The sequence below is a fragment of the Pseudochaenichthys georgianus genome, chromosome 8 (genome assembly GCF_902827115.2).
Source record: "Pseudochaenichthys georgianus chromosome 8, fPseGeo1.2, whole genome shotgun sequence".
Classification (NCBI taxonomy): domain Eukaryota; kingdom Metazoa; phylum Chordata; class Actinopteri; order Perciformes; family Channichthyidae; genus Pseudochaenichthys; species Pseudochaenichthys georgianus.
Window position 1 is genome coordinate 1,514,748 of NC_047510.2, and position 14,254 is coordinate 1,529,001.

At 42.3% G+C, this 14,254-nt stretch overlaps 1 protein-coding gene across 1 annotated transcript in view; it reads right to left on the reverse strand.

Annotated features, from left to right (window-relative positions):
- Window positions 1–10,785: 10,785 nt before the first annotated feature.
- Window positions 10,786–14,254, reverse strand: part of LOC139434276 (uncharacterized) — a 6,112-nt gene continuing 2,643 nt past the window's right edge. Inside the window, exons 4-5 of the mRNA XM_071204146.1 lie at window positions 11,198–11,381; window positions 10,786–10,954 (exon numbers count right to left, since the gene is read on the reverse strand). Coding sequence (XP_071060247.1) covers window positions 10,786–10,954; window positions 11,198–11,381 — 353 coding nt within the window. The remainder of the gene's footprint in view (window positions 10,955–11,197; window positions 11,382–14,254) is intronic.

Genomic DNA, 14,254 nt, shown 5'->3' on the forward strand with positions numbered 1-14,254 from the left:
TTTCCTATTCAAGAAGAGACTGCCCCAGATTTTTCAGCTCATCCACCAGAGGTTAGAGAAATCTTGAAGGCTTGGCCAAAGGTGTGTTCAGGCAGTTTAGGGAAAACTAAGGTAGAAGAGCACAAGATATTTACTACAGACGAGGTTCCAGTGCGCTGCAAAGCATACAGGGTATCACCCCACAAGCGTCAGATCATAATAGACCAGGTAGAGCAGATGCTTAGGGATGGCATTATTGAACCGTCACAGTCAGCCTGGGCGTCCCCAGTGGTCTTGGTGCCAAAACCTGACATGTCCCCAAGATTTTGTGTTGACTTTCGACCTCTAAATGCTAAGACTCGGCAAGATGCCTATCCTATGCCACTTATTCATGAGTTGTTGGAGTCATTGCATGGAGCCGCCTTCTTCAGTACCCTTGACCTAAAATCAGGCTACTGGCAAGTGGCAATGTCAGAGGAAAGCAAGGCCAAGACAGCAGTAATCACACCGATAGGCCTCTACCAGTTCAAGTGCATGCCATTTGGGCTGAAGAACGCCGGTGCATCTTTCCAGCGATTGATGGAAAAGGTCCTGGGAGAGCTGAGGGGAAAATTCTGCTTTGTGTATATTGATGATGTCATCATCTTTTCACCCTCACAAGAACAGCACTTCAATTGATTTAAACGCTGTGATGAAGAGACTGCATGAGGCTAATTTAACACTCAATCTGAAGAAATGCCATTTCTTCCAGCAAGAGTTAAAGTTCCTTGGCCATATAGTGTCTGAGAAAGGGGTTCAGGTGGATCCAGAGAAAACACTGGCAGTGAAAGAATATCCTACTCCCACAAATATCAAGTCACTGCAACGATTTCTGGGACTTGTGGGATGGTACCACAAATTCATTTCCCACTTTGCAGATATGGCAGCTCCCTTGCATCGCCTGACAAGGAAAGCGGTGGAGTGGATATGGAGCGAAGAATGCCAGCAAAGCTTTGAACACTTGAAACAGGCTATGGTCAGCGCTCCCATCCTAACACAACCTGACCACTCAATTCCTTTTGAGGTGCACACAGACGCTAGTGACGCCGGTTTGGGTGCAGTCTTAGTCCAAGCTACTCAGGAAAGGGAGCAGGTGATAGCTTATGCTTCACGGGGATTGAGAGGAGCCGAGTGTAACTACTCCACATCAGAAAAGGAATGTCTAGCTGTTGTATGGGCTGTTGAAAAGTGGCGACATTTTCTTGAGGGAAAAGAATTCACGGTATACACAGACCATGCTGCTCTGACTTGGGCCTTCAACTGTCCGAAGACCTCTTCCCGGCTTACTAGGTGGATCTTACGACTCCAGCAATTTCAATTTAGGGTCCAATACAGAAAAGGCCTGCACAACATAGTGCCTGATGCTCTGTCCAGAGCGATTGCACATCCATCCACAACTGCGTATGTTGCCTCAAACACCTCTCACTGTGCTTCTGACTTACCAACCACCCTATCAGACATACGAGAGGCCCAGGAAAGGGACCCTGAAATCAGTGACATGGCAAAACAGTCTGCTGCCATTTGTAAGCCAGAGAGGATAGGGTACACTGTGTTACAGGGTATTCTGTATCGGCGGTCGCCTGTGAGAGTAGGGGGAGACAAATATCAGCTAGTGGTTCCCAATAGTCTAGTAATATCTTTTCTGGAGTACTTCCACAACCATCCCCTGAGTGGACATCTGGGCAGACTTAAGACTCTTCTTAAGATCCTTGAGGTGGCTTGGTGGCAGTCTGTTAGGAAGGATGTGTGGGCCCATGTAAAGTGTTGCAACACCTGCCAGGCCTACAAAGCGGATAATCAAAAACCAGCGGGGTTCATGCAGCCTACCCCGGTGGAGGAGCCCTGGGAAAAGCTGGGGATTGATCTTATGGGACCTTTTCCCCGCAGTAAAAAAGGCAATTGCTTTCTCCTCGTGGTTGTGGATTATTTCACAAAGTGGGTTGAGATGTTTCCCCTAAAAGACAGCAAAACTCACAAAATTGTCGCCGTCTTGAAAGATGAGATCTTCACCCGTTTCGGTGTCCCACGTGAGTTGGTTTCTGATCGGGGAGCGCAGTTCACTGGCCATGAAATGGCCAACCTATGCAAATCCTGGGGAGTCACACAAAAGTTCACCACCAGCTATCATCCTCAAGCCAATCTCACGGAACGGTCCAACCGGACCATCAAAACGATGATTGCTTCTTATGTGGGGACACAACATAAGAACTGGGATCAGTGGATCAGGGAATTTCGTTTTGCTGTCAATGCTGCCTATCAGGAGACAACGGGGCAAACACCTGCAGCCCTGGCACTCGGAAGATCCCTGAAAGGCCCACTGGAGAGGTTGATCAGCCCTCCACCTCCCCTCATCAACCTACATATACACTACTGGAAAGACAACAAAAGATGGTGGAACAAGTAAAAAAGAGAGTTGGAGTATGCCAAGCCAGACAAGCCAAGTATTATAATACCCACAGGAGAGGTGTACAACTCCTGCTGGGAGACCTGGTCTGGGTCCGCACTCACCCACTCTCTAAAGCATCAGAGAACTTCTCAGCAAAGCTTGCGCCTAAATGGTCGGGTCCAGCTACAGTGGTGAGAAAATTAGGCCCTATCAATTACCAGATAAAGTGGAACGGCCAGAACAAGAAAATGGACACTATCAATGTGGTCAACCTAAAGCCCTACTTCGGGGTGCAGCCCCTCATACCTCCGGTGGGGGGGGGGGATCTGTGACAGTCGCAGATTGATCTTAGTGTTTGTTATAAACTGTAGGGGCAGGGGAAAGGGTTAAGGCATGTAGTTTAGATTCAAATGAAATGAGAATCTATGATGCATGTGTATTATCCTCGCAACTACAGTCGTTAAAATGTCCACTTTTATGTAAGTTTTCACTTTTATGTAGGTGAATATGCAAATGAGGCTTGCAGAACCACACCCTCAAGGGTGTGGTTCTGCAAGCCTCATTTGCATATTCACCTGTCGCGGCGCGCCCAGAGGCTTTTTAGTGGGCACGTCAACAGGATGCCAGGGGTGGTTCTCACGGGAGGAGGAAGCCTGTGTGTGGTGAATGCGGGTATTCAGCGGGATAGTTACGGTTTCTCAGCATGTGTAAAAATGCAATAGGGGAAGTAACTGAAAGTAACCGTATGTGGATATTGCAGCAACCGACCTGGAAGCACGTCTCCTTGGAGAGGACGCGCACAGAGAGAGAGAGATTCTCTCCGACACAGGGTGAGATCGCTCCTGTGTGCCACGCAGGACCTCGTGTTTCCTTTTTGTGTGGAATATATCCTGAAAAGGCCTACAAACATTTCTGTTTTTGCCGCCGACGGGCGCAGGAGCAACAGTTTTTTTCTCAATGAACAATAGCCAGGATTAGGCAGTAAAGACACTTTTTGTGTATCCCAGAGCGGACTGTTTTGTTTTGTTTGTGTTGTGTGGCTGGAAAACTGTCAATATAATGGATCCATGCATGAAATCTGTCTCTGTTTATTTTGTTTAAGGAGCAGATTATCCGTTTATTATTTCTGTTTACCTTTATAATCTTATTTCATTCAAGAACCCCTTGTGCGTTTAATTAACACAACTAGTTTAGATAGTTGATTGTTACACGGTCAAAACAAATTGTTTTCCTCCCAGAGCTGCCAGCGCAGCGCCTCCACAGATCTGGTGCCCTAGGCGAACATCTATAACGCCAGTGCAACGGGCCGGCCCTGGTCTCAGGTTACACAGGTGTAGGTACAACGCTACATTTCCCACCCCGCTGCAGTCATGCAGTAGGCTACGGAGAGCGGCGAGAAACATTTCCTCAGGCATCGAAAAGCGGAACCGACATTCACATTTCTAAATGATGCCGTTGGAATCGAAATGTTGGAACCGGTTCCGAACCGGAACCGGTTCTCGGTACCCAACCCTACTCATCTGCCTGCATTCCTTCTTCTATCTGCTTGAGAGCAGTGCAACTGCGTATTCCAAGTGGCGCATCCAGGTGTCCCGCCGTGATGGGAGAGGTTAGGAAGACATCTGCTCCTCCAAGAAACATGGAACCTTGTATGAAGCCTCTGAAGCCCTCGCTCGTCCTGCAGGGTTGTCTGCTTCAGCCCACCGAACAGAAAGATGAAGAAGCATCCCATATCCTCAGAAAGTTAAAGAGTAGAATCCTCTCATCTCGAACGACCTCGTGCTTCCTTGCCCGTGGCTGGGGGTGCCCTCTGCAGCCGGAGAGTGTGACCCTCTCTCTCTGACCCTTGGCCTTGAGAGCTGTCCTAGTTATTGGGTTAACACTTGATAGGGATGTTTTCTTGAGTGAAGACAACTCAAGGTAATGGATTAGCACATTATCATACAATTACAAAAATAGGATAGGCCCCTCAGAATTATTTGGGAGCCTTCCTGACACATGCACATGCATACATTTAAGGTTTGTGTTAGTCATTTAAAATGCAAGAATCATATTCTCATCAGTCCAAAGCAGAGAAATGTTATTGTAAGGTAAAGATGAGCTAGTCCCTGTGGATATAACCCCTTCTCAATGATTCTAAATGTTATATTCATTCACCATTTGCCTTTTGATAAAAGATTAGTTTATCAGAAATACATTTCCTCTTCCATAAAACATAGGTTTGAGAAATAAATGACCCAATATAAAATCAATTACTCAATATAATTGACTCTTCCCTCCCTTTTCTTACATATGTCACATATAAAATAATAACTTAGGAGTCTATGTAAGCATGGTGTAGTTTATAATCTATTAATCGAGAAGACTCAGTATCACCTGTGTGCAGCTCACAAAAAACAATTGTGAGAAACATATTATGCAGGAAATGCATACCTTTGTTGAAAAACAAAGCATATCTGCTTTGGGAGGAAAAGCTTCATCCCCCTTAACATCTGAGTCACTACCGATGGCAGCATGAATGATAGTGGGTGTCTGAGGGTGTCATTACTGAGAAACGTCAAACAAAATCAAAACCTTACATTTGAAAACAGGTTTGCATTCCTCCACTTAAGGTGACGTTATCATTGGAAACAATAAAAGCTAATTGTTTTGATGCAGAATCTTTCAATTGAATCGGTAGAGCAGAACAGAATGGTTGTATTGTAGCCTGAGTTCCGTGCAGTCTCTAGTTTGACCAGGTGGAAACATCGTCTATATAATGTGAATACATGTAGACCCCTGACATTAGGCCTATATGAAACAATAGTAGGGGCTTTTAACAGCTCGCCAACTTACAGGCATCCTCTGCATAGCAGTATGAATAGCTTTAAAAAACAAACAACCCACTCTGTGGTAACGAGAGTCAGGGTTAGGGTTAGGGTTAGGGTTAGGGCTAACCCATTAATGTCATGTAGAGCAGCCATAGCATCTCTGCGACTGCACTCAGCCGGACTGTAGCAGGCAGAACTCGGTGACTCTTAGTGAAGCCGTCCAAGGCCATAGACAAAATGGAACCACATACTAGGGCTGGCCGATTTTTTCGGTTCTAACAATTCATTTGCATTTTTACTTTCCTAGGGTTTGTGAAATGGCTGAACCGAAAAATCGCGAATTAAAAACATTTCTAGACTCCGCAGATTTGTTTTGCTTTAAGGGACTCCGTAGTAGCTTACTCACTTTCCAGAACACGCACAAAACTCAGCCACATTGCCTGTGACTACCCGATCTGCAGCTCTGTGTACACGTATATCACTTAAATTATTCAATACATCCTTTGTACTAAAGTATTCAAAAGTAAAAATGACATGTTTAATATAAATGATTTGCTGTGGCCAATTGTTTTCATTGCATTTACAGACCCGTGTAACTCTCTGATACCACCTAATGAATGCTTGCTTGACTTGCTTGACTTGCTTGTAGAACCACGCTACACAAAACAGATAGCAACACCTATAAAAATTATTTTAAAAAAGGGGCTACTGTATCGACCTATATAAAGTATATAAATATATATATTTTTTCAAAATACCAAACAGATCCTGCATTTTAGCCATGCCTCATTTCGCTCCATTTGCTCTTTCCAGCGCTGTTTTTGCAGGGGGCTGATTCTGTGAGCTGCAGCTGACCATGCCCCCCTGCAGGAGAGGGGAGCGTGCTCTGAGATCAGCTGCTGGGCTGCAGCGGGGAGAAGAGGTGGACAAAAAGAGATCTCCGTCCTCCGTGTTTTATTCTTATAGAAGTAAGAAGAGAAGTAATGGGGCAGAATCCCTCCTTTTTACGCAGCGGTCCAGACATAGACATCAAACGGCGACACATATTCAGTTGGCAGTTACTTTGGCATTAGGGCAGGGATATCTAGATACTTTCCAAGGTTTGACATCATGAATTGTGCTACTTTTAAAGCAAGCAACGATGTTTTCAAATCTGTAATCAAAAAGCTCCTCAAAAACACTATCGAAGCAGTTCCTGCCGTTGCTACGTTAGTTCAAACAGTAACAACGGACTACTTTTCTTAGCGGATGCATGTCAATTTAAATCAATACATAAAACTATTTTTTAAATCAATAAAATAATTTTCTAAATCCATAAAAGCATTTCAATTAATATTGGGAGTCTTGTCGTTACTTTGTTGAGAATGTGGCCATGTGTAATAAGCGGGATAATGTGCACATTGCATAATGTGCCTTCATGCCGATCTAGATCCCTCCCTCTTTGAGCCGGCTCTTTTAAGAGAAAATTGAAGCTGAGCTGTCATCCTATTTGTTGTCGTCTGAGACAGACCCTGATACAGACCCACTGCAGTGGTGGAAGCTACATGAAGCTAACTTCCCAAGATTGAGTAATCTGGCCAAAAAATATCTCTCCATTCCTGCCACAAGTGCCCCTTCGGAGAGGGTTTTCAGTACGGGGGTAACATTGTAACATGCCAAAGAGCATGCCTCAAGCCAGAGGCAGTAGACAGGCTTGTCTTCCTCGCGAAAAACCTGTAGACAACTTCCTAGAAAGTTAAAGGGATGTTATTTTGTTTGAGGGTATTTTTTTATTATTCATTTCATTATCATTATTTATTATTTGTTGTATTTCATTTTACAAGTTTTTTCAGGGATGGCCTAAAAGAGATTTTTTTTTCAGTTTGATTTAAAGAAAATCTTTGCACATTAATGACAGCCAAGTGCTGTGGTGCTGTTTTTATTTTATTTTTTTATTCTTGAACAACTGATTTGTTCACATAGGCCTACTTACTACTCGGTAATCTCATTTATTTGTATTGTGTTAATAAAGAAAATATGTATTTAAATATTGCCTTGGTCTGGTTTGTTTAGAAAAAAACAGAAAAAACAGAAAAAAATCGAGGTTTAAATCGAAAATTGTCTTTTATGGCGCATTTCCACTGCAGCGGGTAGCCCCGTTTAAGCGTCCTTAACCGTCCTCAAGCGGCCAGGCCAGTTTTTGGTGGCCTTTCCATATAGCCTAGCTAGCGGGTACTTTTTCCCTCTTTTTCCGGCCCCATAAAATCGTGGTTCTATTTATCAGACCAGGCCAGGGCTGTGACGTCAACACTCTCGACTGCTGATTGGTCAGAGAGAATCGTCACAAGATCGCGCGCGAGTTCATCCCTAGCGTCGCATATATATTTAGAAGCAAGCTTGCAGCATTTTTATAAACAGCATTTTGTAAACGGAGGAGCTAAAAAAATGGCTACGTTTTTTAAGAAAAGCACACCGTGGTCGACCGAGGAGGTGACGACGTTCCTTCATCTCATTGGGGATGATAAAATCCAGCGGGAGCTCGACGGAACAACAAGAAATGTAAAAGTGTTCCAGGATGTCTCTGCACAGATGTCCGAATGCGGATTTTCGAGGACTTTCCTGCAGTGTAGGGAAAAACTTAAAAAGATGAAGAGTGAATATCGCATAATAAAGGACAACAATAACACGAGTGGTGCGGGTCGCAAACAATGGAAGTGGTTTGATTTGTCGGACCAGATTTACGGCCATAGACCGGCCAACGTTGGGAGGGAGGGAGGCCTGGACTCTGCAACGGCTTTACTGGAGTCCCTGCAAGGTACGCTCACTTCTAACAAAGAAGTCTATTTTATCCTTACATTAATGTTCGACAACCCATGCTTTTATGGAGCCCCGAAGAGCTACATAGCTAGTCTATTGTTTGCTAACACCATATGTGCCATTGTTTACGTTCAATTTTTCTTTTCTATAGTTGTTGTTGCTATTTAGTATTGTGCTGCAGTAGTTTGTGGAATTAACAAGTCATTTTGCTGTTCTAGATGATTACATTGGGACTCGTGAGGAAGAACATTCCCGAACAACGGGTGATGGCAATGTTCCGTCCACATCGTCATTGAATCCAGAACGGACCCCAGCCGAAGACCCTAACCCGACTCAACCACCAACACCGAGTGCCATCACGACACCGCAGCGTGTGGTTCTAGGTAAGAAATAGAAATGGCAAAACGACTGGAATTGTGTTTTGTTTTTTTAAACCTTGGATCATCCATCGTCAGTAATTAAAATAAGCTATACCACTGTGTGGAAATGCTCTGTTACAAGTAAAGTCTTAGCTAGTAAGCAGCTAGTACAGTTGTGTGTGACATCCAATCATATACATATATTTATATTCATTATCAACAGGCTGGACATAATGTAATTCACTTTCACAATCATTGTAAACATCTAGGGCCAGAACTTTCTTTAGTTCACCTTACTGTTGTTCTGTTTATACATGTTATTCTTATATCCTTGTGTGACCTGTACCTGTCCTGTGTTTTTTCCTTATTGCTAATTATTATCTTATTGTCACCCAGGCAAGAGGAAACGAGGAGGAGAGGATCGGGCCCAGCGGCACCATGAACAGCACATGGCCCAGCTGGAATGGCACCTGGACTGGGCCAAAGCGTCTGCTGAGCGGAGATGGGAGTTGGATTGGGAAGGGAGGAGGCCGCCTTGAGAAGGGAGGAGGCCGCTCAAACAGAGACCTTCAACCTAGCCTTCCTGCGCACTCTTGGCGAGGTGCTAGGGGGACTGGGCAGCCGACGTGGCCCGTCTCCTCCTCGTCCAACTTAAAATAACATTAATAGTTATTGTACATATTATATATATTTTTTCTAGTTAATTTTTAAATTTGTACTTTCCTGTTTATTTATGTTTTTTAAAATGTTCATTTTATTTGTACAATGCCATGTATAGTTATGCTGGCTGCAATACAGTTTTTAATTTTTAATTTGTATTGTTTAATGGCATGCCTTTTTGATACACCATTTTTTTTTTTGTATACTGCCATCATTAAAGTACTTCTTTGACTTATCTTATCTCTTGTTGATAATGAATGGCACCCAACAGAAAAAAATCAGATTCACATAATCTTTATTTAGAGAAGATATAAACATACATGAATTTATAAAGGAATAACAAACACCATCAGTTAGGAAAAAGCCCCTTAGTTTTAAGAGATTTAAAGCAAGAAATTGAGTTTGCTAGCTTGAGGTCCTCCTCTAAAACATTATTACATGTTTATTTTGTAATAGTATTAAGAATACATGATAAATATATAATACATGTAGACATTTCTCAATTGTAATACCCTCGTTCTACTAGACTCAAACACATTCCTTATATATTTCAAAGACGAGAGAACAAATAAACCTATAACCCATTCAAGCAAGCTTTTACATGTCTAGAAGAAAGATTGAGGTTATATTTTAATATATATTTTATATTGTGGATACTTTAGCCTCCATCCAAGTTTACAATTGTCCACACTATTTTACACTTGCATTTATGAATATAGTTTTGCTGTGTTTTACACTTTAGTATTTATGTTTATAGTTAGCTTTGATATTCGCTTAATTTATTAGAAAGATTTTCTTTTCATGATCTGATATTTCCTCAACTGTTATTATGGGGCAGTACTTACTGGTGCTTGAATTTCAAATATTCAATTCAGATAATATTTGTTTAAAACATTTGACAAACACATGTATATGAAAAAAAAAAGGATTTATTTATGTTCAATACAATGAATACAATACAATGCATATTTAGGTATTCAGGTAGCGCATCAAACCCTCTCTGATGTCAGTGCCCTCCTCCTCTGCACCTTGAGCCGCTGCTACCCCAGGCTCTGCGGCTGCTGGTGCATTCCACCCATCATCATAGTCCTCTCCATGACTCTCGCAGAGGTTATGCAGAGCACAGCATGTAAGCACCATGGATTTCACAAGTTTAACATCACAGTCATTTCTTTTCATGAGGCAACGCCACCTTCCCTTCAGTCTACCAAATGCGTTCTCAACCACAACCCGTGCGCTGCAAATTTCTTGTTGTATACCACATGTTCTGCTGTCAGCCGTCCAGTGTCTGGGAAGGGTTTTAAGAGCCAGCTTTGCAAGGGATAGGCATTGTCTCCAAGCATGTAATAGCCAGCATTCACCCCACCAATGTCCCTGGTGCAAGGTGGAAAGTAGTTGCCACGACTGGCTAACTCCCACAATGAGGACAGCCTCAAAACCCGAGCGTCATGCATGCTCCCAGGCATTCCTGCAAACACATTCCAGAAATGTCCCTTTCCATCTACAACTCCTTGAAGGATGATGGAGTGCCAGCCTTTCCGGTTGAAATAGTCACAGTGGTATTCCTGTGGTGCCAAGATGGGTATGTGTGATCCATCAATAGCACCTACACACTGAGGGAGCCCCCACCTGTTCTCAGTGTAGGCAGCCATTTCTGCAAACTTCTGCCGGTCTGGTGAACGAATTAGTTCCGGTACTAACAACGCCTCTGCAGCAGCACAGAAGTCTCGCACACACCGGCACACAGTGGTGTTGCTCACTCCGAAAGATGTCCGATGCTTCTGTACTCTGAGCCGGTAGCAAGCTTCCACAGTGCGATGGCCACTCTCTTCTTTAGAGGTATACACACGCGGAATGTTGTGTCCCGTCTCTCCATCGCTGGCCGCAGTTTGTTGCACAGGTAGGTGTATGTTTCCTCAGACATCCTGAAGTTATCCACCCACTGAGTGTGTGTGAAAGATGGAACAATCACAGACCACCACTCGGTAGCTCGGTCGAGCATCCAAACACATGGTCTGCGGCGACGTAACTTCTGAAATACACAAACAAAAGCATACATATTTTAATACGTAAAAGTGGTAGCTACAATTAATTAAATATTTGAAACACTTTGGTCGTATTGTGAGCGTGAGCCTAAACACATGGCTAGTTAGCGAACGTTAGCTTACCGAGTAGTAAGTCCTGTTGTAGTCTCTGCAGCGTTGTAGGACTTCCACAACTCTCTCGTCAGCTTCTTCTGCATCTCGTCTTGCTTACGCAGCCTACTTTGAAACATCACTTTCCTGCTTGCTGTGATCACTTTCCTGCTTGCTGTGATCGCTTTCCTGCTTGCTGTGATCACTTTCCTTCTTGCTGTGATAACAAGCCACACACCAAGAAACAAGTAAACGATCGCTTCCACATCCTCCATTGTTATGTGTGTTTTGTGAGTTGTGTCGCATTGAAGATGACGCCACTGCAGTTTTACTCAGCGTCGCTCCGCCCAAAAAGCCCACCAAAAAGCTGATCGCCCCGCCTACACTGCGTTGCTACCCCAGGTCCTAAACTGTAATGGAAATGCGCCATGGCCTCGGCCGGCCAGCGAGGCAGCCCGAGGCCTGAGCGAGGACGCTTAGGGATGCTTAAACGGGGCTACCCCGTTGCAGTGGAAATGCGCCATTAGTTAGAAGACATTTTTTTTTATTTTTAGGCCAAATCGCCCAGCCTTACCACGTACTAACAAAAAGGACACAGGGTTACCTTTGGCCTAATTGTAAAACAAATTAGTGGGAAAAATGTGGAGCACTAATCCATCATCATGTGACATTTTTAGTTAATTTAAATAATTACTTACGGGTTGAAGTCAAATTAACATTAACATTAGAACTAAAGTCAGTCAAAATTGGACTTGCACGGATCAGAATCTAAGCAATACACAATTTTTCCAGCTCTGTAATGAAAAGGATAACAAGAGTAGGTACATTACGGGAGTGTGAAAACACCCAAACATGCACACGTATCTTATTCTAGTAGAGATTAGAGGACATGTCTAATGTTGTGAACAAAATTATCAAGTCAAAGTTTTATTTATTTTATCTTATGTACCACATTTAATTTAATAATTAATCCTGAATTACCAATAACTCTAAAGACTGGAACATTTTAAATAAATCAAAACACTAGTACATTAATTAAATACATTTGACACTTAGCTTGAGCTGGGTTCAATACTCTCTTTATGGTATTTAAATTGGGCAAAGTAGAACCTTTACATGGATTTGGCTTGCAACACAATACTGATCTCTGTCTGATAGGATTTGGAAGTCTCATGATTTATTGTGTAGGCCTGTGAAGGAGAGGCCCCTGGAAAACAACATCTATCATTGAGCTGCAATTACTTATTTTAAAGAGATTGCAACATTATACTTCTTAAAATTCAATTCATTTAACACATGTATTATGCACACAATAAAAAACTTCAATAAATATATTGATCCTGGCTTAACCAGCTACGTTTACTCTTTTGTTCATAAGCTCGGTTTCAGAAAACTTGTCAGTACTTTAACAGCTATTAGAATTGTAGTAATGTCGATAGACCAATTGGTTGATACGAGAAATAATTTGAAGCAGTTTAACCTGTTAAGCCCTGTTTCTTTTTTTCACAACACTGTGTCTCAGGGCATCTTAATATTTAAAAACCTATTAATGTGTTATACCAGATTAACGAGAAGAATCTCAGCTAACTGACAATATGAACCATTTTTACAGAAACAAAACACAAGTCTCACAAGAAGCGTTAGCATTAGCCCTTAGCTAAAACGGGCAGATGCTACTTCCGGTGCTAACTAGCAAAAACGATCTTTAAAACTTAATATTTTCTGCACAAACTACATATCATCTGAAAGCTGATACTCCACAGATTATTGTTGTTATAAGTATCATCACTGTAGGACACAAACTCACTGAGCTAGCAGCCAGAACAGAGAAGAACAAAAACAACAGTTTTCAAAACCATAACAATAATCATGTCTTACCGTTGCTGTTTTGTGATCAAAGCTCTTGTTCAAGGGAATAAAAACGCTGTTTAAGGTTAAACCAATGTCTCTCAGTCACTATAGAATTGTTCCTGATAATCTATCATTACATTCATGGCAGCAGAGTAGGTATTAAGTTTCGCAGTCCCGAGCTAATGCTGTCTCACGTGCTGTTTACGCAAACCTCTCTCTACTTGACGTAAGTGTTTAGCGGGACTTACTAACTGTCACTCGATTATATTAGCTCTAACGGTTCAGAAAAGGTGTCAATCACCCAAATCGACCAATGGATTCTAAATATATGATCCTGCGTAGTATAAACTACGCCTGCTCCGGCTCCATTACGCATTACGCAGCCAGAAGGGAGAGCTTCAGCACAGAGCAGGTGCTAGATATGCTAGCTGACGATAGCTATGATCATACCAGATGACTCTTCGTCGGATGATGAAGATCTCCTCCAGCCAGACCTGGATCCGGACAGTAATGACTCGGATGTTGAACTTCCACCACGGGAAAGGTATGTAATCTCTCTGTTATTATATATTACTTAAGTGTTTCGTGGAACTGCGTCACAGTGCTAGCTTAGCTAAGAAGCTACAGGAATGATTAGGCAAAATGCTAAATAGTGTTACTTCTCTTTTTGGAGTTACATTTTCTAAATGAATGGCCAGTGAATGAATATATATATATATGTGTTTACTTATTTATTTGGTGTAATATTAATCATTTATAGTCCAATATTATCCTTTTTATATATTAATTATGTGTTTGGTGGAACTGCATCACAGTGTTAGCTTAGCCAAGAAGCTACAGGAATGATTAGGCAAAATGCTAAATGGTGTTACTTATCGTTTTGGAGTTACATTTTCTAAATGAATGGCCAGTGAATGAATATACATGTGTTTACTTATTTATTTGGTGTAATATTATTCATGTATAGTCCAATAGTATCCTATAAGTATAAGCCAGTGAATTAATCTAATATCTTTGTTTTTCCACATTTGTTAGATGAGGTGTGACCCCTATGGTTCCTCCAAAAGTTAACTTAATTTTTTCTGACTCTGGAGGAATGTAAGGAGAGTTGTCAGGCGACTCTACCCGCCTTAAAAGACACTATTTTCGGATACAATTTATCCATTATCACCCCTTTCCTATGGTTCTTCCAAAAGTTAACTTAAACTTTTCGGACTCCGGTTGAATGTAAGGAGAGTT